At 63.3% G+C, this 21,190-nt stretch overlaps 3 protein-coding genes across 5 annotated transcripts; 1 reads left to right on the plus strand and 2 right to left on the minus strand.

The window, feature by feature from the left end:
- The first annotated feature begins 108 nt into the window (after positions 1–108).
- LOC141735067 (zinc finger and SCAN domain-containing protein 26-like) lies at positions 109–6,645 on the plus strand. 3 transcript variants are annotated; one of them, XM_074567517.1, is made up of 4 exons: positions 109–204; positions 1,532–2,795; positions 3,339–3,528; positions 4,464–6,645. In XM_074567517.1, the coding sequence occupies exons 2-4, from the start codon at positions 1,614–1,616 to the stop codon at positions 5,240–5,242; spliced, it is 2,151 nt and encodes a 716-aa protein (XP_074423618.1). In that variant the 5' UTR covers positions 109–204; positions 1,532–1,613; the 3' UTR covers positions 5,243–6,645. The 3 variants fall into 3 exon arrangements, with proteins under 3 accessions (XP_074423618.1, XP_074423619.1, XP_074423620.1); XM_074567518.1 differs by having other exon boundaries at positions 4,467–6,645; XM_074567519.1 differs by lacking the exon at positions 109–204 and having other exon boundaries at positions 1,956–2,079; positions 2,238–2,795.
- A 2,246-nt stretch (positions 6,646–8,891) lies between these two features.
- Positions 8,892–13,740, minus strand: LOC141735070 (natterin-4-like). Its single transcript, XM_074567522.1, has 4 exons — positions 13,217–13,740; positions 13,059–13,094; positions 12,600–12,693; positions 8,892–10,198 (listed from the first exon to the last, which is right to left on the minus strand). Exons 2-4 carry the CDS (start codon positions 13,071–13,073, stop codon positions 9,189–9,191), a joined length of 1,119 nt encoding a protein of 372 aa, XP_074423623.1. The 5' UTR covers positions 13,074–13,094; positions 13,217–13,740; the 3' UTR covers positions 8,892–9,188.
- Positions 13,741–14,965: 1,225 nt separating this feature from the next.
- CHMP2A (charged multivesicular body protein 2A) lies at positions 14,966–20,856 on the minus strand. The gene is made up of 5 exons (XM_074567520.1): positions 20,001–20,856; positions 19,069–19,248; positions 18,463–18,593; positions 16,946–17,007; positions 14,966–15,232 (listed from the first exon to the last, which is right to left on the minus strand). The coding sequence occupies exons 1-5, from the start codon at positions 20,760–20,762 to the stop codon at positions 15,111–15,113; spliced, it is 1,257 nt and encodes a 418-aa protein (XP_074423621.1). The 5' UTR covers positions 20,763–20,856; the 3' UTR covers positions 14,966–15,110.
- Between the last annotated feature and the right edge of the window lie 334 nt (positions 20,857–21,190).

The following is a 21,190-nucleotide window of genomic DNA, read 5'->3' on the forward strand; positions in this document are numbered from 1 at the left end:
ACCACCCGTTAACCCATTCCCCGCCGCTCCGGGCTGCGCAGGGTTAAGGCCGGTCCTGGCGCTGAGTGACGGGGGTGGGGGGGACACACGGGAGGGGACACGGGGGGGGGGGACACGAAGCGGGGGGGGGCGGCGGGGCCGGGCCCGGCCGCTCCGGCCCTTTGTGTCGGCGAGCGGCGAGTGGGGAGAGCGGCGGGAGCCCAGGTCCGGGGGGGGCTGCGGGGCCGGGGGGGGGGTGCACTGCGGGGCGGGGGGGGTGTTGCATGGCCCGGGGGGCGGGGGGCGCTTTGCAAGGCCGAAATGGGGGGGGGAGGGGGGGTTTAAATGGTCCGGGGCGGGGGGGGGGGCTTTGAATGGTCCTGGGAGCTATTGCATGGCCGGGGGGGGGGCTTTGCATGGCCGGGGGGGGCTTTGCATGGTCCTGGGGCTCGGGGCCGGGGGAGGGGGGGTCTTTTCATGGCCGGGGGGGCTTTGCAAGGCCGGGGGGGAGGGGGCTTTGCAAAGGCTTGGGGGCTTTGCAGGCCGGCGGTGGGGGGGGGGCAGGAGGGGCATTGCATGGCGGGGGGGGATCTTTTTTTGGCCGGGGGGGGGGGGGCCTTTGCAAGGTCGGGGGTGCTTTGCGTGGTGCAGGGGGGGCGGTTGCAAAGCCGGGGGGGGGACTTTTCATGGCCGGGGGCGGAGGGGGGATTTGCATGGCCCTGGGGGGGGGACTTTGCATGGTCCGGAGCGGGGGAAGTTGCAAGGCCGGGGGTGGGGGGACATTAAATGGTCCGGGGGGGGCTTTGCATGGTCCGGGGGGGGGGGGGGGACGTGCAAGGCCGGGAGGAGGGGTTTTGCATAGTCTTGGGGGGTGTTGTAAGGCCGAGGGGGGGTCTTTTCATGACGGGGGGGGCTTTGCATGGTCCTGGGGCCGGGGGGGGGGGGCGGTTGCGTGGTGCTGGGGGGTGTTGCACAGTCCGGGTGGGCTTTTCATGGCTGGGGGGATTTGCAAGGACGGGGGGGGGCACTGCACGGTCCTGGGGGCTGTTGCAAGGTCGGGGGCGGGGGGGCTTTGCAAAGCCGGGGAGGGGGGCATTTTATGGTCCAGGGGGCTTTGCATGATCTTGGCCGGGGGGGCGGGGGGGGGTTGGAAGGCCGGGGTTGGGGGCGGGGGGAGATAGATGCGGGGGCTTTGCAAGGATGGGGTTTGGGGCGGGAGGGGGGAAGGGGGGGCCACATCTCATGATCCCGGTGGCTTTGAAGGGCCAGGAGATGGGGGAAGGGGGCACCTTAGGAGACCTGGGGGGGTGGGGGGCTGGGGGGGCATATTACATGCTGCTGGGGGCGGTTTGCAAAGCTGCGGGGGGGCAGAGCCAGGGGTGGGGGAGCACATTAAATGGTCCTGGGGGGCTCTGTGCGCTTGGGGGGGGGGGGGGCGCATCGCATGGTCTTGGGGGGCTCTGGTGGGGGTTGCAAAGCTGGGGGGGCCTTGGAGGGGGGGGGGTGTCTTTGACAACGCCGTGTCCTTCTCTCCCCTGCGCCCCCCCACCAGGAGCCCGGCCCCTCGCCCCCAGGAGGACACCGAGGGGTCCCCGACGTCCTCGGAGCGGGGCCACCGCCGTCCCCCAGCCCCAATGTCCTCGGTGCGGGGCCACCGCCGTCTCTCGGCTGAGGGGTCCCCAGTGTCCTCGGAGCGGGGCCACCGCTGTCCCCCAGCCCCTTGCCCGCAGGAGGAGGAGACAGAAAGGTCCTCGGAGCAGGGGCACCGCCGTCCCCTGGCCCCTCACCCACAGGAGGAGGACACGGAGGGGTCCCCAGTGTCCTCGGAGTGGGGCCACCACTGTCCCTCGGCTGAGAGGTCCCCGATGTCCTCAGAGCAGGGCCACCGCCGTCCCCCGGCCCTTTGCTTAAAGGAGGAGGACACAGAGGGGTCCCCAGTGTCCTCGGAGTGGGGCCACCACTGTCTATCAGCCAAGAGGTCCCCGATGTCCTCAGAGCAGGGCCACCACCGTCCCCCGGCCCTTTGCCTACAGGAGGAGGACACAGAGGGGTCCTCGGAGGGGGGCCACCACTGTCCCCTGGCCCCTCGCCCACAGCAGGGTACAGAGGAGTTCCTGATGTCCTCAGAGTGGGGCCACCACCATCCCCTGGCCCCGATGTCCTCAGAGCGGGGCCACCACCATCCCCCGGCCCCGATGTCCTCAGAGCGGGGCCACCGCCGTCCTTTGGCTGAGAAGTCCCCGATGTCCTTGGAGCAGGGCCACCACTGTCCCCCAGCCCCTCGCCCACAGGAGGAGAACACAGAGGGATCCCCAATGTCCTCGGAGCAGGGCCACTGCCGTCCTTTGGCCAAGAAGTCCCCGATGTCGGAGCGGGGCCACCACCATCCCCCGGCCCTTCGCCCCCAGCAGGACGACCCAGCGAGTTCCCCCGTGCCCTCGGAGGGGGTGACAGATCCCCCGCGTCGTCCCCGGGGACGCCGATGGGGGACCCCGTGTCACGGCGGCGGCAGCGGCGCCGGCACCGAGTTGCGGCGGTTGCGGTTCCGTCAGTTCCGTTACCAGGAGGCGTCGGGGCCGCGGGACGTGTGGCGGCGGCTGCGGGAGCTGTCGCGGGGGTGGCTGCGGCCCGAGGTGCGGAGCAAAGAGCAGATCATGGAGCTGCTGGTGCTGGAGCAGTTCCTCAGCATCCTGCCCGAGGACATCCAGAGCTGGGTCTGGGTGCGACACCCCCAATCCTGCGCCCAAGCCGTGGCCTTGGCCGAGAAATTCCAGCTGGGCGGCGGGGAGGAAGGCGAGGGGGTGTGGGAGCAGCAGGTGAGGGCTGGGGGTGGTGGTGGGGGGGGGACACGGCACCTGCCCCTGCAAAAACTAGGCAAAACTCACCCCCTTTTGAGCTCATTCCCACCCAAAATTGACCCTGGAAAAGCAGGAGGGATGGGGGGGGGCGGTCGCAGCACCCGACTCCCTGACGCAGCCCCTTGGAGTCCCAGGCACCCACATTCCACCCCCCACCCCCCCACCACCATTAAAGCCCCTGAGGGTCCCGGGCACCTGACTCCCCCCCACCCACCCCTTAAACCCCCCTGTGGGTGCCGGGCACCCACTTTCCACCCTCAAAGCACTTGGGGGTCCTGGGCACCCAACTCCCCCCCCCCCCACCCCCTTACAGCCCCTTGGGGGTCCCGGCACCCAATTTCCCCCCTTTGAAGCCCCTGAGGGTCCCGGGCACCCACTTCCCCCCCTCCCCCCGCCTTATAGCCCCCGGGGGTCGCGAGCACCCAATTACCCTCCCCTGCTTAAACCCCTTGGGGTTCCTGGGCACCCAACCCCCCCCCCCCTTTTCCTCGGGTCCCACAGGTGACGGTGCACGTGAAGGTGGAGGAGGTGGCCCCAGGGGACGTAGAGGACCCCGAAGTGGCGGGGGACCCACCAAGCCCCCCCTGGGAGTCCCCCCACTTCCCCTCCGGGGATGGCTGGCAGGAGGAGGTGGCCCAGGGCAAGGTCAAGGTTGTCCCTGAGGAAGAGGAGCGGCACCTGCAGGAGACAGGTATTGGGTGGAGGAAGGAGATCCTCCACCCCCCACCCCAAAAAGGGTGAAGAAATTGCTGGGGGAGCTTGGGGAGGGCGGGGTGTCTCCTGCCATGGACTTGGCCCCATCTGGTCCTCCCGTTGTGTCACTTCTCCAGTCTTGGCACACAAAAAGTGGGGTTTGACACCCAAAAAGTGGGGGTTTTGCTCCTGGTGGAGGATGAGTTAGAACCAAGGAGGGAGTGAAACAGCCGAAAATGAGGTGCTGGCGCTGGGGAAACTCTTGGATTATTGAGAAAGGAGAAAGACGTGACCCCAGGAAGGAGCGATATGGAGCCTCCTGCAGTGGTGGCAGCACGTGGGACCTTGAACCCTTTTGGGGTGGGAGAAAAAAGGGCTCCTTGGCTTCCAAAGCTAAAGCGAAGCGAGAAGAAGGGCCGGGAGATGTACGTGAGGTGTCAACACCAGTGGGGGAAGGTGGAAGACGGCCATCTCCTGAGCTGTGGAGAAGGATGGAGATGTTGGAGTGAAGACCATGAGTGTTTGTAGAGGGCTCTTGTCCTCCCTGATTGTCCTCCAGAAACCATGAGCCCCAAAATCTTGTTCTCTTCCTCCACCGTCAGCTTCTCCTTCACGGCAATGCTGGAAACGCTGCCTTAAGGTGTTCCGTTGTTTGGGGGATGATGGTTGGAGCATGGTGGGCTCTTCTCCAAGTCCTCCTGCAGCCATCGTTGCCTGTTGGACCAGCTGAGCACCTCTGCTGAGGTGGCCTCATCTTCATCCCTGTCCTAGCATGGCCTGGTGGCCACCCATGGATGAATTTGGGGTTTCGCTCAACGGTGGGAGCTGGACCGTCTCTGCCGTTGCTGGAGGAGACCCAGGGTCATGGGCTTAGAGGATAAGGGTGGTGTCCTCCATTGCGAACCAACTCATGACACATTTCCTTACCCCCAGCAGGTCCCACCATAGCGAGCAGAGACTCGGAGGTGTCCATTTTGCAACAGCAAGACCCCCCGCACTCACCCAGCACCCTCCAAGGTGTCCCGATGGCCAGGACCCCTGCCCGGAGAGGGACCCACCGACGCCACATCCCACAGGATCCCGCCACTTTCCCACAGCCCCTCGCCCAAGTTCTGCCTGGACCGGTGGAGGACACCAAGAACCCAGAGATGTCCTGGGTGAAGCGTGAGCCGTCGGCGCCGGGGAAGGACCGTCCATACCCCTGCGGCGTGTGTGGCAAGAGCTTTGGCCGGTTGACCCACCTGAAGACCCACCAGCGAACCCACACGGGGGTGAAGCCCTACGCCTGTGGGGCTTGCGGCAAGAGCTTCGGCCACCTCTCCACCCTCACCACCCACCAACGGCTGCACACAGGCGAGCGTCCTTACGCCTGCGGCTCCTGCGGCAAGACCTTCACCAACCCCTCCGACCTCAACAAGCACCAGCGCTCCCACACGGGCGAGCGGCCCTACCCCTGCGCCGCCTGCGGCAAACGCTTCAGCCAACAGTCCAACCTCACCATGCACCAACGCAGCCACACCGAGGAGCGGCCCTACCCCTGCGCCGCCTGTGGCAAGAGCTTCAAGTACTTGGCCGACCTGACGGTCCACGAGCGCTCGCACACGGGCGAGAGACCTTTCCCCTGTCCCCACTGTGGGAAGAGCTTCAGCAACAAGTCCTCCCTCGCCCGTCACACGCGTATCCACGCCCGGGCGGCCGCCAGGGACAAATGATGGGGGTTTTGGTGGTGGTAGGGAGGAGGAAGGTGGCACGGCTTCGTCCCGGTGGAGGAGGTGGGGCTGGGTGACCACCATGGGGAATAATGGTTGAGGTTGGGTGGGTGAGGTGGGACCTGGTGGGACGGTGGCCGGTGATGATTTCCTTGCCAGCTGGCACCACGCAGCTGCTGCGGGTGGACTGGGCAACCCAGAGGAGATGCAACATGGGTGGAGGGGTTGATTGATGTCCCCTGAGAGCCCGGTGGCTCCAGGACAAGGCTCCCGGGTCCTAGGTCCCAGGGATGTGACACGGATGGGGGTGATGATGAGTCATGATGATTGATGTCGTCGAAGAGCCTAGTGGCTCCACGATGCACCTCCTGGTCCCAGAGGAGATGCAACACGGATGGGGGAATGATGAGCTGGGGACCGATGTCCCCCACGAGCCCAGTGGCTCCAGGACCAGGGTTCCAGGTCCCAGAGATGTGACATGGATGGGGGTGATGATGAGATGAGGATTGACGTCCCCTCAGAGCCTGGTGGCTCCGGGATGTACTTCCTGCTCCCAGAGGAGATGCAACGTGGATGGGGGGACAAGGAGCTGGTGACTGATTTCCCCCATGATCCTGGTGGCTCCAGGACACAACATCGCAGAGATGTAACTCGGCCGGGGGGGGGAGGACGAGCTGGTGATTGATGTCCCCCGTGAGCCTGGTGACTCCAGGACAGCGTCGCAAAGGAGACGTAACATGGATGGGGATGAAGATGAACTGGTGATTGATGTCCCCCATGAGCCGGGTGACTCCAGGACTCGGTTCCCTGCTGCCAGAGGAGATGCATCATGGGCGGAGACGACAACAAACTGCTGATTGATGTCCCCCATGAACCTGGTGACTCCAGGACAGCTTCCCAAAGGAGGCGTAACATGGATAGGGATGAAGACAAGCTGCTGACTGATGTCCCCCATGAGCCGGGTGACTCCAGGACTCGGTTCCCTGCTCCCAGAGGAGATCCATCATGGACGGAGGTGACAACAAACTGATGACTGACGTCCCCACCATGAGCCTGGTGGCTCCTCGGTCCCTCCCCCATCTCCTCTGGGCACGTCCACCTCCCCACCACGGGGACGCCCCGTCGCCTCTTCCACTTGGGCGCCTCCAGTTGCGACTCCCCTTCTTTTTCTCCCTTTTTTTTTTTTGTTTTTTGGGTATTTATTCATCACAGCGAGCGCCGGCCTTAAATTTTGGGCGACCCACTTACCTCACCGGCCGCACGCTCCGGGGCTCAGTGCCGGGGCAGGGGCCCCTTGGTGGCTCCGCTTCCCTCTTCCCGCCGTCTCCCCTCCCCCCGCCCCCCCCACCCCAAGTTTTTGTCCATCCCCCCCCCTTTGCCGTTATCGACGGTTTTCACCACTTTTCTGCGCTGTTTTGTGGGTTGTTTTTTTTTTAATCTTGCGGCGGTGCGTTTCGCAGGGGGCGCGGGGCGCTGCGGCTGCGGCGCTGCATTTCTGTGCCGGCGGGGCGCGTCCGCTGCAGCCTGGCGTTGGCGTTGCAGCGCCGGGGTTGTGCGGCAGCGTTGTGGTTCCGCTGCGGCGCCGGCGTCGTGCTGCAGCCTTGCACGTCCATCGCACTGCATCCGCACCGGGGGGGGGCGGGGAGGGCACTGCGGCTGCAGGGCTGCGTTCGCCTTGCGCCACGGGGCTTCCGCCGCAGCCTTGCGTTTGCCGTGCAGCGCAGCACTGGCGCTGCGGCCTCGCGTTTTCGCTGCAGCACCCACCAGGATTGCGCTGCCGCCTTGTGTTTGCGTTGCAGGGCAGCACTCAGGCTGCAGTGCCTGGCTGCGCGGCGCAGCCGTTGCAGTGCAGCCGGTGCAGCAGTTACAGTGGTTGCGACGCAGTGGTTGCAGCGGTTGCAGTGCAGCAGTTGTAGCGCAGCAGTTGTAGCAGTTGCAGTGGTTGCAGTGCAGCAGTTGCAGTGCAGTGGCCGCAGTGCAGCGGTTGCAGTGCAGTGGTTGCAGCAGTTGCAGTGCGGGGTTGCAGTGCAGTGGTTGCAGCAGTTGCAGCGGTTGCAACACTTGCAGTCCAGTGGTTGGAGTGGTTGCAGTGGTTGCAGCGCAGTGGTTGCAGCAGTTGCAGTGCAGTGGTTGCAGTGCAGCGGTTGCAGTGCAGCGGTTGCAGCGGTTGCAGCAGTTGCAGTGCAGTGGTTGCAGTGCAGCAGTTGTAGCAGTTGCAGTGGTTGCAGCAGTTGCAGCAGTTGCAGTGCAGTGGTTGCAGTGCAGCGGTTGCAGCAGTTGTAGCGGCTGCAGCAGTTGCAGTGGAGCGGTTGCAGTGGTTGCAGCGGTTGCAGCGGTTGCAGCGCGGTGGTTCCAGCAGTTGCAGCAGTTGTAGCGGTTGCAGTGCGATGGTTGCAGCAGTTGCAGTGCGGTGGTTGCAGCGGTTGCAGTGGTTGCAGCGGTTGCAGTGCGGTGGTTGCAGCGGTTGCAGTGGTTGCAGCGGTTGCAGTGCGGTGGTTGCAGTGCGGTGGTTGCAGCGGTTGCAGTGGTTGCAGCGCGGTGGTTGCAGCGGTTGCAGCGGTTGCAGCAGGAGCGTTGCCGCGGTTGCAGTGCGTTGCTTGCAATGTCTCGCACACAGCCCCCCCTCACCCCCCACCCCGCCCCCCCCCGATAATCTGGGGTCTCCCCAAACCTCTGCCCCTCCCAACCCAGGGCCCCCACCCCCCCCCCGCCCCCCGCCCCTCCTAGACCTCGCCCCCCCGCTCTCAGGGACACCCCCCCCAAAGCCTCGGAGGTGTCCCCCCCAGCTTTCTGGGAGCCCCCCAGGACCCCCCACAAGTCCTCTGGGACCCCCCCCCAGCCCCTCCCCCAACGCGCTGGATCCCCCCCAGCCCCCTGGACCCCCCAGGACCCCCCCCCAGAATCCTCCAGGACTCCCCCCCCCGCCCAGCCACTGGAGCCCCCCCCCAGCCCCCTCACCCAGCTCGCCAGGACCCCCCCAAGGTCCTCTGGGACACCCCCCCAGCCCTCGGGGGGGACCCCCCCAGCTTCCTGGGTCCTCCTCCCACCCGATGGACCCCCCCCCCCAGCCTTCCAAGACCCCCAACCCTCTGAACCACCCAGCCCCCCTGGACGCAGAGACCACCCCCCACCCCTGCCAGGCACCAGGAAGCCCCCAAAGTCCTCCAGGACCCCACCCAGACCCCAACCCCCCCCAGAGTCCTCCAGGATCCTGCCTCCAACCGTCTGGACACCCCCCAAGCCCCTCAGGACACCCCCCCCCAAGTCCTCCTGGAACGCACATTCCCCACCCCCCACCCCACGCCCCTGTTGGTCGGCTCCGCTGTCACTCCGGCCTTGGGGGCAGGGGAGGGGGAGGGAGGGAGGTGGGGGCTTTGGGCCACCATCACCATGAGATGGTGCCACCTCCATGAGCCTTTTCCATGGAGGAGACCTTCACCGTCACCATGAGATGGTGCCACCTCCATGAGCCTCCTCCAAGGACGCAGCCTCCACCGTCACCATGAGATGGTGCCACCTCCATGAGCGTCCTCCAAGGACGTGGCCTCCACTGTCACCCTGAGATGAGCGGTTGCCTTTACACCCCTTATTCTGGCTTTTTTTCCTCCTTCTTCACCCCTTTGCTTATAAAATTACTTTTTGGGAGCCTTCTAACGAATCACACAGCTGATTTTTTTTTGCTCTAGAAGCTTTTTTTCATGAAACACAAGAGGAAAAGAATGAAAAAACCCCACATTTTTCTGCATTCTGCGTTGCTGCGACGTCGTCTTGGCGAGGGATGAAGGTTATGCCAAGAAAACAAAAAATATGGAAGGCAAAAAAAACCCAAAACAACATTTTTCTGCATTCTGAGTTGCTGCCATCCCATTTTGGGGTGAGAGGGTTGTTATTTTGGGGAAAAAAAAAAGAGAAAAAGCAGATTGCAGGAAGCAGATCCACCTCACCTCCCCTATGGCCGGCACGGTGGGACGTCAGTGATGGGCCAGCACTCCTTGAAGCTGGCCTGGACACCCACCACCGCCCGGCTGCGAGCCCACCCCGTCACGGCCACATGGTGGAGTTGACCATCGCTAAAACCACGGGTCAGCTGCGCGGTGAAGGGGACGCGGATGTCCAGCTGACGTCCCTCCAGGGCCACGGTGCACGCCGTCTGGGGCTGAACCTCCTTCTCCACCACGTGGGTATGGTCAACGTACTTGCTGATGCTGGCTCCCCCCACCCAGAAGATGCTGGTGACGTTGGTGACCGCCCAGCCTGTCTCATTGAAGACCAAGAGGGCGGCTTGCAGCACCCCACGGATGGTGGTGAAGACCCTCTGGTCCATGTTCCAGTCGTGCTCTATCTCGGTGGCCTCCTCCAAGGTGACGGTTTTCCACACCCCTTGGCAACCCTCATTCTTCACTGTGGTCTTCATGAGGGTGACGTCCTCCCTGTGCTCCACCGCTCTGCTCATGTTGTAGTGGACGTCGGAGATGGTAACGTTCGCTGGGCCCTTCTTCACCACCAAGACTTGATACCACTTGTACCAAATTTCCTCCCCATCCACCACCACGAAGAGAGCCCTCTGCCCTTTCAAGACCTTGCCCAAGCCATAGCGGTTCCTCCCAACAAAGACGTCAACGGACGGGCAACCCTCCACGGCGTTTTCGGGCACGCTGCCAAAGGATTCGTCCACCCAATCCAGCGCCTCAAAGCCTCCCGCGTTGACCAACACCTTGAAGTCATTGGTGCTCCGCTCCCACGATCCTAAGGGGAAGAAGCAGAAGGGACCTCGGGCGGGGACGTAGGCACCGGTGTGGCAACTGGGCTTCTCCGTGGAGCAGACATACTCCAACCTCTTGGCGTAGTCGTTCCAGTTGGAGACGGCGTCGGTGGGCAGTTGGCCTTCAAAAGTCACCCACTTCAGGTATGAAGGTGGCTCCTCGTCCCGCTTCCTCCGGAGAAGGCTCCAGCCGCCGGCTGCCGGGAGGAAATGGGGGATTTTGGTGAGATGAGACGCCTCCATCCTGCCCCACCCTCTCCAAGCTGCCAGAGCGATGTCCCCGGGGGTGGGGGGGGAAACGGCCGGCGCACAACGCCCCACCCTTGCCCCAGGATGAATGGCCAAGAAAATGAGAAGTAGAAACATCTCAACCAACCCCTCTTAGTTTTGGGGGGGCCAAAATGGGGGGTGAACCTGCTAAAAATCAGAAGAAAAGAGACCTTCATGTGTTGGAGGACAAAGGGATGGGAGACCATGAACTGGGTTTACGTTGGCAAGGTTTTGGGTAGCAGGGGGGAGCGTGCAGCAGTGACCTCTGTGACAAGAGTCATGGGGCTGCCCCACGTTGGACACAGCTGGGTCCACCTGAGTTCAAAATGGAGCTGCAGTTGCCCAAAGCTGAGCCCACCGGTGGTGCTGGTCGTGCCTCTGTGACAGCGTATTTAAGAAAAGCTAAAAAACACGAAGGGAGTGAGAAAATGGGAGAGAAACAACCCTGCAGACACCAAGATGGGTGAAGAAGGAGGGTGAGGAGATGCTGCAGGCGCCAAAGGAGTTTTCCCTGCAGCCCATGGAGAGCCCATGGAGAGCCCACGGAGAGCCCATGGAGAGCCCACGCTGGGGCAGGTTGGACCCGAAGGACTCCAGCCCACGGGAAGGACCCACGCTGGGGCAGGTTGGACCCGAAGGACTCCAGCCCACGGGAAGGACCCACGCTGGGGCAGGTTGGACCCGAAGGACTCCAGCCCACAGGACGGACCCACGCTGGGGCAGGTTGGACCTGAAGGACTCCAGCCCACGTGAAGGACCCACGCTGGGGCAGGTTGGACCCGAAGGACTCCAGCCCACGGGAAGGACCCACGCTGGGGCAGGTTGGACCCGAAGGACTCCAGCCCACGGGAAGGACCCACGCTGGGGCAGGTTGGACCCGAAGGACTCCAGCCCACGTGAAGGACCCACGCTGGGGCAGGTTGGACCCGAAGGACTCCAGCCCACGTGAAGGACCCACGCTGGGGCAGGTTGGACCCGAAGGACTCCAGCCCACGTGAAGGACCCACGCTGGGGCAGGTTGGACCTGAAGGACTCCAGCCCATGAAGAGGAACAGGTTGAACCTGAAGGACCGCAGCCCATGGGGAGCCCCCGTTGGGGCAGGTTGGACCCAAAGGACTCCAGCCCACGTGAAGGACCCACGCTGGGGCAGGTTGGACCCGAAGGACTCCAGCCCACGTGAAGGACCCACGCTGGGGCAGGTTGGACCTGAAGGACTCCAGCCCACGGGAAGGACCCACGCTGGGGCAGGTTGGACCTGAAGGACTCCAGCCCATGAAGAGGAACAGGTTGAACCTGAAGGACCGCAGCCCATGGGGAGCCCCCGTTGGGGCAGGTTGGACCCGAAGGACTCCAGCCCACAGGAAGGACCCACGCCGGAGCAGTTCACAGACTGGATCCCACCAGTGTTACGAACTGACCACAGTCCTCACTCCCCTCCACTGCTCAGGGTGTGGAAGGTGCCCGGGTTCCCCTCTTCTCTGCTCTGGTGAGACCCCACCTCGAGTGCTGCCTCCGGCTCTGGGGCCTCAGCACAAGAAGGACACGGAGCTGTCGGAGCAGGGCCGGAGGAAGCCCCGGAGATGCTGGGAGGGCTGGAGCCCCTCTGCTGTGGGGACAGGCTGAGAGAGCTGGGGGGGGTCAGCCTGGAGAAGAGAAGGCTCCGGGGAGACCTTCCAGCCCCTTCCAGTCCCTTCCAGTCCCTAAAGGGGCTCCAGGAAAGCTGGGGAGGGACTCTGGAGCAGGGAGGGGAGCCATGGGATGAGGGTGATGGCTTCAAACTGGGAAGAGGGGAGATTTGGACGGGGGAGCAGGAAGAAATTCTTGGCCGTGAGGGCAGTGAGCCCCTGGCCCAGGGTGCCCAGAGAAGCTGTGGCTGCCCCATCCCTGGAGGGGTTCAAGGCCAGGTTGGACGGGGCTTGGAGCAACCTGGGCTGGTGGGAGGTGTCCCTGCCCAGGGCAGGGGGTGGCACTGGGTGGGCTTTAAGGTCCCTTCCCACCCAAACCAGTCTGTGATTCGATGAGAAGGTGGAAGAGTCAGGAGTGAAGCTGAGACGGGGACGAAGTTGGGGGAGGAAGCGTTTTCGACTTCGCTTCTCACCCTCCCGCTCTTAATTTTAATTAGCAAGAAATTAAACTGACCCTCCCCCGCGTTGAGTCTGGTTTGCCCAGGAGGGTCAACGGGGCCGGGATCTCCCTGACGTTCCCTCCACCCGTGAGCTTTTTGTGTCTTATTTTCTCCTCGTTCCAGCCAAGGAAGGGGAGAGCGAGCGGCTGGGCGGGCACCCGACCGTCGCCCAAGGTCAACCCCACCAGAGCCCGCGACTCACCCGGGGGCTGCGGGGGTCTCGCTCCCACCACCGACCTTCCGGCATCTCCGTTGCTTCCTCCAGAGAGGAAGAGAAGGGCGACGGCCAGGAAAAACTGCAGGGAAGAACCAGGGGGAAGCGTCACCCCTCCCAGCACCGATCCCGTGCCCTGGAGTCGGGGCGTGGCCACGTCCCTTTCTCCCTCTGCTTTTTTTGGGGTGAAATCCCGCCTGATGGGATCAAAAATGGTTTTCATTTTTAACCAGCCCGGCGGGAGACAGGGAGAAGCTGGGAACCGCCCACAATGTCTTTTTCTTTTTTTTTTTTTTAATTTTTACCATATTTTATTTAATTTTTTACATTTTTGTTTTGTGTTTTTCAAATCATTCCCTCCCCCCCCCCCCCCACTCCCCGCCCCGGAAATGGCTAAAAAAAATCCCCTAAAAACCCCCCAAAACGGTGCCCCCCCACGTGCCATACCTCGCGTGTCGGCATCCTGCCGGCCAGCTCCGGATGCTGTGATTTAAAAATATATATTTTTCGTTAAAAAAAAATCAAAAAAAAATTAATTCCGGCAGGACCTCGCCGCCACGGGGCTCCCAAATGCCCCAGCTCCACGTCTTGGGGTTAAAACCAACCGTTTTGGGTTCAGCCGGCTGTTTTTACCCACGAGGCAGTCGCTCGCCGCGCTCCCTACCTCACCTCCCGCTTGGACAAAAAAATCCCTTCTTTTTTTGAGGCGTTTTCAGTCCTTTTTGGGTCAATTCTAGACCGTAGCGGTGTTTTCCAGCGCGGCTTGGGGACGCGCCAGCCCTCGGCAAGGTCAAAGTCTGAACGCGAAAAGTGCAAATAAATGCAAAAAAAAAAAAAAAAAAAACCCAAAAAACTAAAAAAAATAAAGGGGAAGGAGAATTATCAGAAATTTGGTAATTTTTTTTCTACTTTTTGCAGAAATTTAGCGTTGGGTTTTCTTTTTTTTTCCATCAAGAAAAAAAAAAAACGCGTTATTGACAGCCGAAAATCAGCCGCGAGCGGCACAAAACACCCTCCATCAGGCGCCCGGGAGGTTTCCCCCCTCACCCCGAAAACGTCGCTCCAAAATCGCCACTTCCAGGAAAAACACAAAAATCTCTAGTTTTGTCGTTGCCCCCCCCCCAACTCCGCTGAAAAGAAAAATGGCGCTTTTTTTTTTTTCTCAAAAAAAAAAAAAGAAAAAAATCACTCTTTTTCTGCTTCAAACCCGCGAATCGACGTGAATTAGAGCAAACTATTAAAAAAAAAAAAGGGGTATTTTTGCGGCGAGGAAACGACGATTTGGGGGGGGGGGGGGGGTTGGCCCCCAAAAAACGGGGCGGTGGCTGCTGGTCCCACGGGGGGTTTTCTCGTGGGGCCCAAAACGCCGGGTTTTAGCGAAAAAATGTGGATGGGTCGGGGTTTGGGGGCAAAACGGGGATCAGGGTCGGAGGGGGGGGGACACACAACTGGCGCAGCCCCCCCTTCCCCCCCAGCGCTCCCAGTCCGTTACTGGTTTTCACCAGCCCCCCCACATACCCCCCCCCCAGGAAGAGCCGGGGGGAGGCAGCGGGTCCCAACATTCGGCCTTTATTGCCCCCTCCAGGTGCCCATGGGGGGGGGGGGCAGGGGGGGACCACACACACACACACCCACACACCCACACACACCCCGAAATGGGGCAAATACACCCGGGGGCGGGGGGGGGGGGGGGGGGGGGGCGGTTTGTGTGCAAATACCCCGAAAGGGGGCAAATAATGCAAAGACGGGGGCAGAGAGATCCTGGGGGGGGGAGTGGGGGGGGGCAAATACCCAAAGAGAGAGTCCATAACCCAGATAAAGGGGGCAAATGCCTCAAGGGGGGGCAAATACCCCCGGGGGGGGGGGGGGGGCAAATACCCCAAGAGAGAGTCCATAACCCAGATAAAGGGGGCAAATGCCTCAAGGGGGGGGCAAATACCCCCGGGGGGGGGCAAATACCGGCAAAGAGAGTCCGTAACCCAGATAAAGGGGGCAAATACTGCCGGGGGGGGGGGGGGGGGCAAGAGTCCAAGGGGGAGGAGGCAAATGCCTCGGGGGGAGGGGGGCAAATACCCAAAGGTGGGGGCAAATATACCGGGGGGGGGGGGGGCAAATACCCCCAAAAAAGGGGGCAGATACCCCGGGGGGGGGGGAAATACCCCCGGGGTTGAAGGTTGTGGAGGTCAACCCCGGGGGTCGTCCGTTGTCAAGGGGTCAACCCGGGGTCAAAGGTCGTGGGGGTCAACCCCGGGGTCACAGAGGTCAAGCCCGGGGGTCAAAGGGCCAACCCCGGGGTCGAAGGTCACCGGGGAGGGGGGTCAACCCCGGGGGGGGTCGAAGGTCGTGGAGGTCAACCCCGGGGTCGTAGGTCGCCGGGGGGGGAGGGGGAGGCCACCCCCGGGGTCGCCGAGCAGCGGGGGGGGGGGGACACCCCGCAGGGTGGGAGGTTGGGGGGGCGAGGTGGGGGGGGGCGAGGGGTCAGAGGTCGGAGGTCGGGGGTCAGTCGCGGCGCAGGTTCTTCAGCCGTTCCTCCAGGTCGGCGTCGGCATCGGCCAACGCAGCCGCCGCCTCGGCCGCCCGCCCCTCCCCCGCCGCCAGCGACCCCCCCGGCGGGGGCAGGGCTGGGGGGGCAAAGGGCAAAGGTCAGGGGGGGCACCCTGTTACCTTCCCCCCCCCCCCACGCTTAAATACCCCCCCAAGGGCCTTGAAATACCCCCCCCGCCAGACACCCCAAAATGGCCCCTAAATACCCCCCCAGCCCCTCAAAATGGTCCCCCCCAGACCCACATGTACCCCCCCCATTGACCCCCCCAGACCCCCAAAATGCCCCCCCACACCCCAGAATACCCCCCCAGACCCACAAAATCCAACCCAGACCACCAAAATGCCCCCCCCAGGGCCCCCAAATACCCCCCCGCCCTCCCAAAAATGGCCCCCCAGACCCACGTGTACCCCCCATTGGCCCCCCCAGACCCCCAAAATGCGCCCCACACCCCAGAATACCCCCCCAGACCCACAAAATCCGCCCCAGACCACCAAAATGCCCCCCAGGGCCCCCAAATACCCCCGTGCCCCCCCAAAATGGTCCCCCAGACCCACATCTACCCCCACATTGAAGCCCCCCAGACCCCCAAAATGCCCCCCCCACTAAATCCCCCCCCGACCCACATGTACCCCCCATTGACCCCCCCCAGACCCCCAAAATGTCCCACCCCACACCAAATCCTTCCCAGATCCCCAAAATAGTCCCCCCAGACCCACATGTACCCCGCAATTGACCCCCCCAGACCCACAAAATCCCCCCCAGACCACCAAAATGCCCCCCCAGGGCCCCCAAATACCCCCGTGCCCCCCAAAATGGTCCCCCAGACCCATATCTACCCCCACATTGAACTCCCCAGACCCCCAAAATGCTCCCCCCACACAATCCCCCCCAGACACCCCAAAATGGCCCCTAAATACCCCCCGGCCCCTCAAAATGGTCCCCCCAGACCCACATGTACCCCCCCATTGACCCCCCCAGACCCCCAAAATGCCCCCCACACCCCAGAATACCCCCCCAGACCCACAAAATCCACCCCAGACCACCAAAATGCCCCCCCAGGGCCCCCAAATACCCCCGTGCCCCTCCAAAATGGTCCCGCAGACCCACATCTACCCCCCCATTGAACCCCCCAGACCCCCAAAATGCCCCCCCAAATCCCTCCCAGACCCCAAAATGGCCCCCCCAGACCCACATGTACCCCCCATTGACTGCCACAGACCCCCAAAATGCCCCCCCACACCTCAAAATAGCCCCCAGATCCCCCAAATCCCCCCCGGACCCCCAAAATGCCCCCCCCAGGGCCCCCAAATACCCCCCCCCGCCCTCCAAAAATGGTCGCCCAGACCCACGTGTACCCCCATTGGCCCCCCCAGACCCCCAAAATACCCCCTTCCCCACCAAATCCCTCCCAGACCCCCCAAATGGCCCCCCAGACCCATATCTACCTCCCATTCCCCTACCCGCCCTCCCCCCCCCCCGGGCTCCTTAAATACCCCCTCTACTCCCAAAATGCCCCCCCCCATTACCTAATGCCCCCCAGGACACCTTAAATACCCCCAAAATGCCCCCCCAGCTCCCAAAATGCCCCTCAATGCCCCTTAAATACCCCCAAAATGCCCCCCCAGCTCCCTGAAACCCCCCTTAAATACCCCCAAAATGCCCCCCCCAGCTCCCCAAAACGCCCCTTAAATACCCCCAAAATGCCCCCCCGAGATGTTCGATTCCCCCCTCAGCCCCCCCCCCAAAATCCGACCCCCGGCCCCCAAACTGCCCCCCCAGCCCCACTCACTGGCCAGCTCGTCGGTGAGGTTCAGCCCCAGCTCGTCCAGCACCTGTGACACCACCGCGTCGCTGGGGGGGGGACAGGGGAGGGTCAGAGGTCACGCCGCGTCCCCCCCAGTGTCCCTTGCCCCCCCCCCCACCACTCAGTGTCCCCAACCTTCCAGCGTCCCATATCCCCCCCCCCACACACCCCGCCACATCCCCCGGGTGTCCCCAACCCTCCCCAGTGTTCCCACGGCCCCGTCTTCCCCATGGCCCCCCCCACAATCCCAACGTCCCCATGTCCCTGTTCCCTCGTGTCCCCACCCCACCGTGTCCCCCACAAGGACCCAAATGGCCTTGTCCCCCCATGTCCCATCCCACCACGCTCTCCTGGTGTCCCCACCACGTCCCCATGGCCCTGTCCCCCCACGTCCCATCCCACCACGCTCTCCTGGTGTCCCCACCACGTCCCCATGGCCCTGTCCCCCCATGTCCCATCCCACCACGCTCTCCTGGTGTCCCCACCATGTCCCCACAGCCCTGTCCCCCCACGTCCCATCCCACCACACTCTCCTGGTGTCCCCACCATGTCCCTGTCCCCCCATGTCCCATCCCACCACACTCTCCTGGTGTCCCCACCACGTCCCCATGGCCCTGTCCCCCCACGTCCCATCCCACCACACTCTCCTGGTGTCCCCACCATGTCCCTGTCCCCCCACGTCCCATCCCACCACACTCTCCTGGTGTCCCCACCACGTCCCCATGGCCCTGTCCCCCCATGTCCCATCCCACCACGCTCTCCTGGTGTCCCCACCATGTCCCCACGGCCCTGTCCCCCCACGTCCCATCCCACCACACTCTCCTGGTGTCCCCACCATGTCCCTGTCCCCCCATGTCCCATCCCACCACGCTCTCCTGGTGTCCCCACCACGTCCCCATGGCCCTGTCCCCCCACGTCCCATCCCACCACGCTCTCCTGGTGTCCCCACCATGTCCCTGTCCCCCCACGTCCCATCCCATCACACTCTCCTGGTGTCCCCACCATGTCCCCATGGCCCTGTCCCCCCACGTCCCATCCCACCACGCTCTCCTGGTGTCCCCACCATGTCCCCACCATGTCCCTGTCCCCCCATGTCCCATCCCACCACGCTCTCCTGGTGTCCCCACCACGTCCCCATGTCCCTGTCCCCCCACGTCCCATCGCATCCCTCTCTTTCTGTCCCCTCGCGCTCCCAAGTTTGTGACCCAAATGTCCTTGTCCCCCCATGCTCCATCCCACCGTGTTCTCCTTGTGTCCCCACCTTGTCCCCACCCCACCACGTCCCCTTCCCTCCCATGCCCATGACCCAAACGTCCTTGTCCCGCCATGTCCCATCTCACGCTCTCCTTGTGTCCTCACTGTCCCCATCTCCCACATCCCTGTTCTTGTCCCACTACATCCTTTTCCCACATGTTCCACCCACGTCCTCCACCCCAGTGTCCCCGTCCCCCACAATGCCCTCCCCCCACGCCACCACATGTCACCCCCCCGGCGTCCCCCACCTCTCCTCCTCATCGTCCTCGTCCCCCATGGCATCATCGATGGCGTCGTTCATCAGCTCCTCTTTCATATCCATGATCTCCGCCTGCTTCTCAAACTCCATCATGATCTTCTGGATCTGTGGCAGCTTCAGCTGGGGGGTGACACAGGAACAGGGCACATGGCACACAGGGGCACAGGGACGTCCCCATGGCCATGTTGGGCCGTTCATGGTGGCTACAGCCTTGGGTATGTCCCCATGGCCATCTCAGGTGGTTTGTGGTGACTATGGTCCTGGGGACGTCCCCATGGTCACCTTGAGTGGTTTCTGATGGCCTCGGCCACATCATCTGAGGCAGCTCATGGTTGCCACAGTGTCACGGACATCTTCACGGCCACCCCAAGCAGCTTGTAGTGGCCATGGCCGCAGGGATGTCCCCCTCAAGCAGCCATAGTCTTGGGGACAGCTTCATGGGCAGCCTAGGGGAACCTCTGGTGGCCACAGCCTTGGGGGTCTTTCCTGGTGCAGCTTGTGGTGGCCACAATCTCAAGGACACCCCCATCCCCTTGGCCACCCCAGGGCAGGTAATGATGGTCACAGCCTTGGGGACGTCCCCACGGGCACCCACCTGTCGGTTCATGGTGGCCATGGCCTTGGTGACGCCCTTCATGGCCTGGGCCATGGAGTTGTTGGACTTGAGGGTCTGGATCTTGAGGGACACGGCCTGGACGTTGGCCCTCATGGTGATGAACTTCTTCACGTAGCGCCGCGTCCGCACCAGGTCCTTCGCCATGATCTTCACTGCATCCTGAAGGCCACAGGGAGGGGGGGACATCGAGTCGCCATGAGGTCAAGGGGATGTCCAGGGGACCCCTCTGTGGCCCTCAGGACCAACCGTGGTCCGCTCCACCATCTCAACAGTCTCCTGGGCTCCTTGTCCCCACCATGGTGACTTGGGGACTTCCCCGACTCGCCACCATGTCCCCTTGGTCCTCTCCAAGCACCCGTGTCCCTGCCGTGTCCCTTTGTCCCACCATGGTCCCTGGCCTTCTCCCAGCATTCAAGTCCCCTCCATGATCCCCAGGTCCCCATTGTGGTCCTCAAGTCCCACCACTGTCCCCCCGGTCCCCTCCACGTCCCACTGGTTCCCCCCAGGTGCCCCCACCATGGTTCCCTCCAAGACACCTGGGTCCCTCCATGTCCCCTGGTCCCCTCTCCATTCTCCTGTCCCCACCATGTCCCTTGGTCACCACAACAGTTCCCTGGAGCCCTTCTTCATGCCCTGGTCCCCACCAAGTGTCCTGGTCCCCTCTGCATCGCCATGTCCCCACCACAGTCCCTTGGGTCCCCTCCACATCCCCATGTCCACTCTCCATTCTCCTGTCCCCACTGTCCCCTGGTCCCCACAAGGGTCCCTTGGAGCCCTCTTCATCCCCTGGTCCCCTCCTTGTCCCCTTGTCCCTCCCGTGTTCCCTTGTCCCCTCTGTATTCTCCCACCCCCACTATGCTCTCCTGCTGCCCTCCGTGTCCCCTCCGTGTCCCCCGCTGGTGTTCCCTCACCATCTGGCCCTGCTTGGCCATCTTTTTGATGTCGACGATGATCTTCTTCTCCTGGGCCTCCAGCTTCTGGCGCTCGCGGTCCAGCTCCCGCATGGCGCGGGCCAGCGCCCGCTGGTTCTGCCGCAGCAGCTCCTCCGGCGTCTTCCGCCGCCCGAACAGCAGGTCCATGATGACAGCGGCACCTGGGGACACAGCCGGGGGGACATGGGCATTGGGGACACGGGTGGGAGGGCAGAGACATGGGGGGCAGGGGCATGGGGGACATGGTGGGACGTGGATATGGGGGACACGGGGACATGGTGGGACACAGGGACATGGTGGGACACGGATATAGGGGACATGGGGACACGGTGGCACATAAGGACATGGTGGGACATGGATATGGGGACACGGGGACATGGTGGGATGGGGATATGGGGGACACGGGGACATGGTGGGACACGGGGACATGGATATGGGGGACACGGGGACATGGTGAGACATAGATATGAGGGACACAGGGACATGGTGGGACACGGATATGGGGGACATGGGGATGTGGTGGGACACGGGGACATGGTGGGACATGGATATGAGGGACACGGATATGGGGGACACGGGGACACGGTGGCACATAAGGACATGGTGGGACATGGATATGGGGACACAGGACATGGTGGGACGGGGATATGAGGGACATGGGGACATGGGGGACACAGGGACATGGGGGGACGTGGATATGGGGGATACAGTGACATCACAGGACATGGATGGGGGGGACATGGGGACATAGTGGGACACAGGGACATGGATGGGGGAGACATGGGGACATGGTGGGACGTGGAGATGGGGGACACGGGGACATGGTGGGACACGGGGACACGGATGGGGGGGGACACGGGGGGACATGGATGGTGGGGACACAGGGACACAGGGGGACACGGGGACATGATGGGACATGGGGACATGGTGGGACGTGGATATGGGGACACAGGGAGACAGCCACGGGGGGGACATGAAGGGGGGGACATGAAGGGTGGGACAGGGATGGGACACACACACACGATGATGCCGTGGGGGGTCTGTCCCGGAGCTCCCCACTGCCCCCCCCCCCCCCACGACCCAATGGCACCCCCCAGGGGCAGTTATTCCCCCCCTCAAGGCCACAATTACCCCCCCAGGGGCATTTATAACCCCCCAGGGGGCATAAA

Source organism: Larus michahellis, chromosome 28 (assembly GCF_964199755.1).
Source record: "Larus michahellis chromosome 28, bLarMic1.1, whole genome shotgun sequence".
NCBI classification, from domain to species: domain Eukaryota; kingdom Metazoa; phylum Chordata; class Aves; order Charadriiformes; family Laridae; genus Larus; species Larus michahellis.

Bases quoted from the DNA above. Each gene is read 5' to 3' on its own strand.
- LOC141735067 (XM_074567517.1), top strand. From the start codon at position 1,614: ATGTCCTCGGTGCGGGGCCACCGCCGTCTCTCGGCTGAGGGGTCCCCA. The intron at 2,796-3,338 runs GTGAGGGCTGGG...CGGGTCCCACAG, and splicing joins AGGGGGTGTGGGAGCAGCAG to GTGACGGTGCACGTGAAGGT. The intron at 3,529-4,463 runs GTATTGGGTGGA...CCTTACCCCCAG, and splicing joins GCGGCACCTGCAGGAGACAG to CAGGTCCCACCATAGCGAGC.
- LOC141735070 (XM_074567522.1), bottom strand. The intron at 10,199-12,599 runs GTGAGTCGCGGG...TCCTCCCGGCAG, and splicing joins GAGACCCCCGCAGCCCCCGG to CCGGCGGCTGGAGCCTTCTC.
- CHMP2A (XM_074567520.1), bottom strand. From the start codon at position 20,762: ATGTCCCCCCCATCCATGTCCTGTGATGTCACTGTATCCCCCATATCC. The intron at 17,008-18,462 runs GTGGGGGACGCC...TCCCCCCCCCAG, and splicing joins GAGGACGATGAGGAGGAGAG to CGACGCGGTGGTGTCACAGG. The intron at 15,233-16,945 runs GTGAGTGGGGCT...TTGCCCCCCCAG, and splicing joins CCTCACCGACGAGCTGGCCA to CCCTGCCCCCGCCGGGGGGG.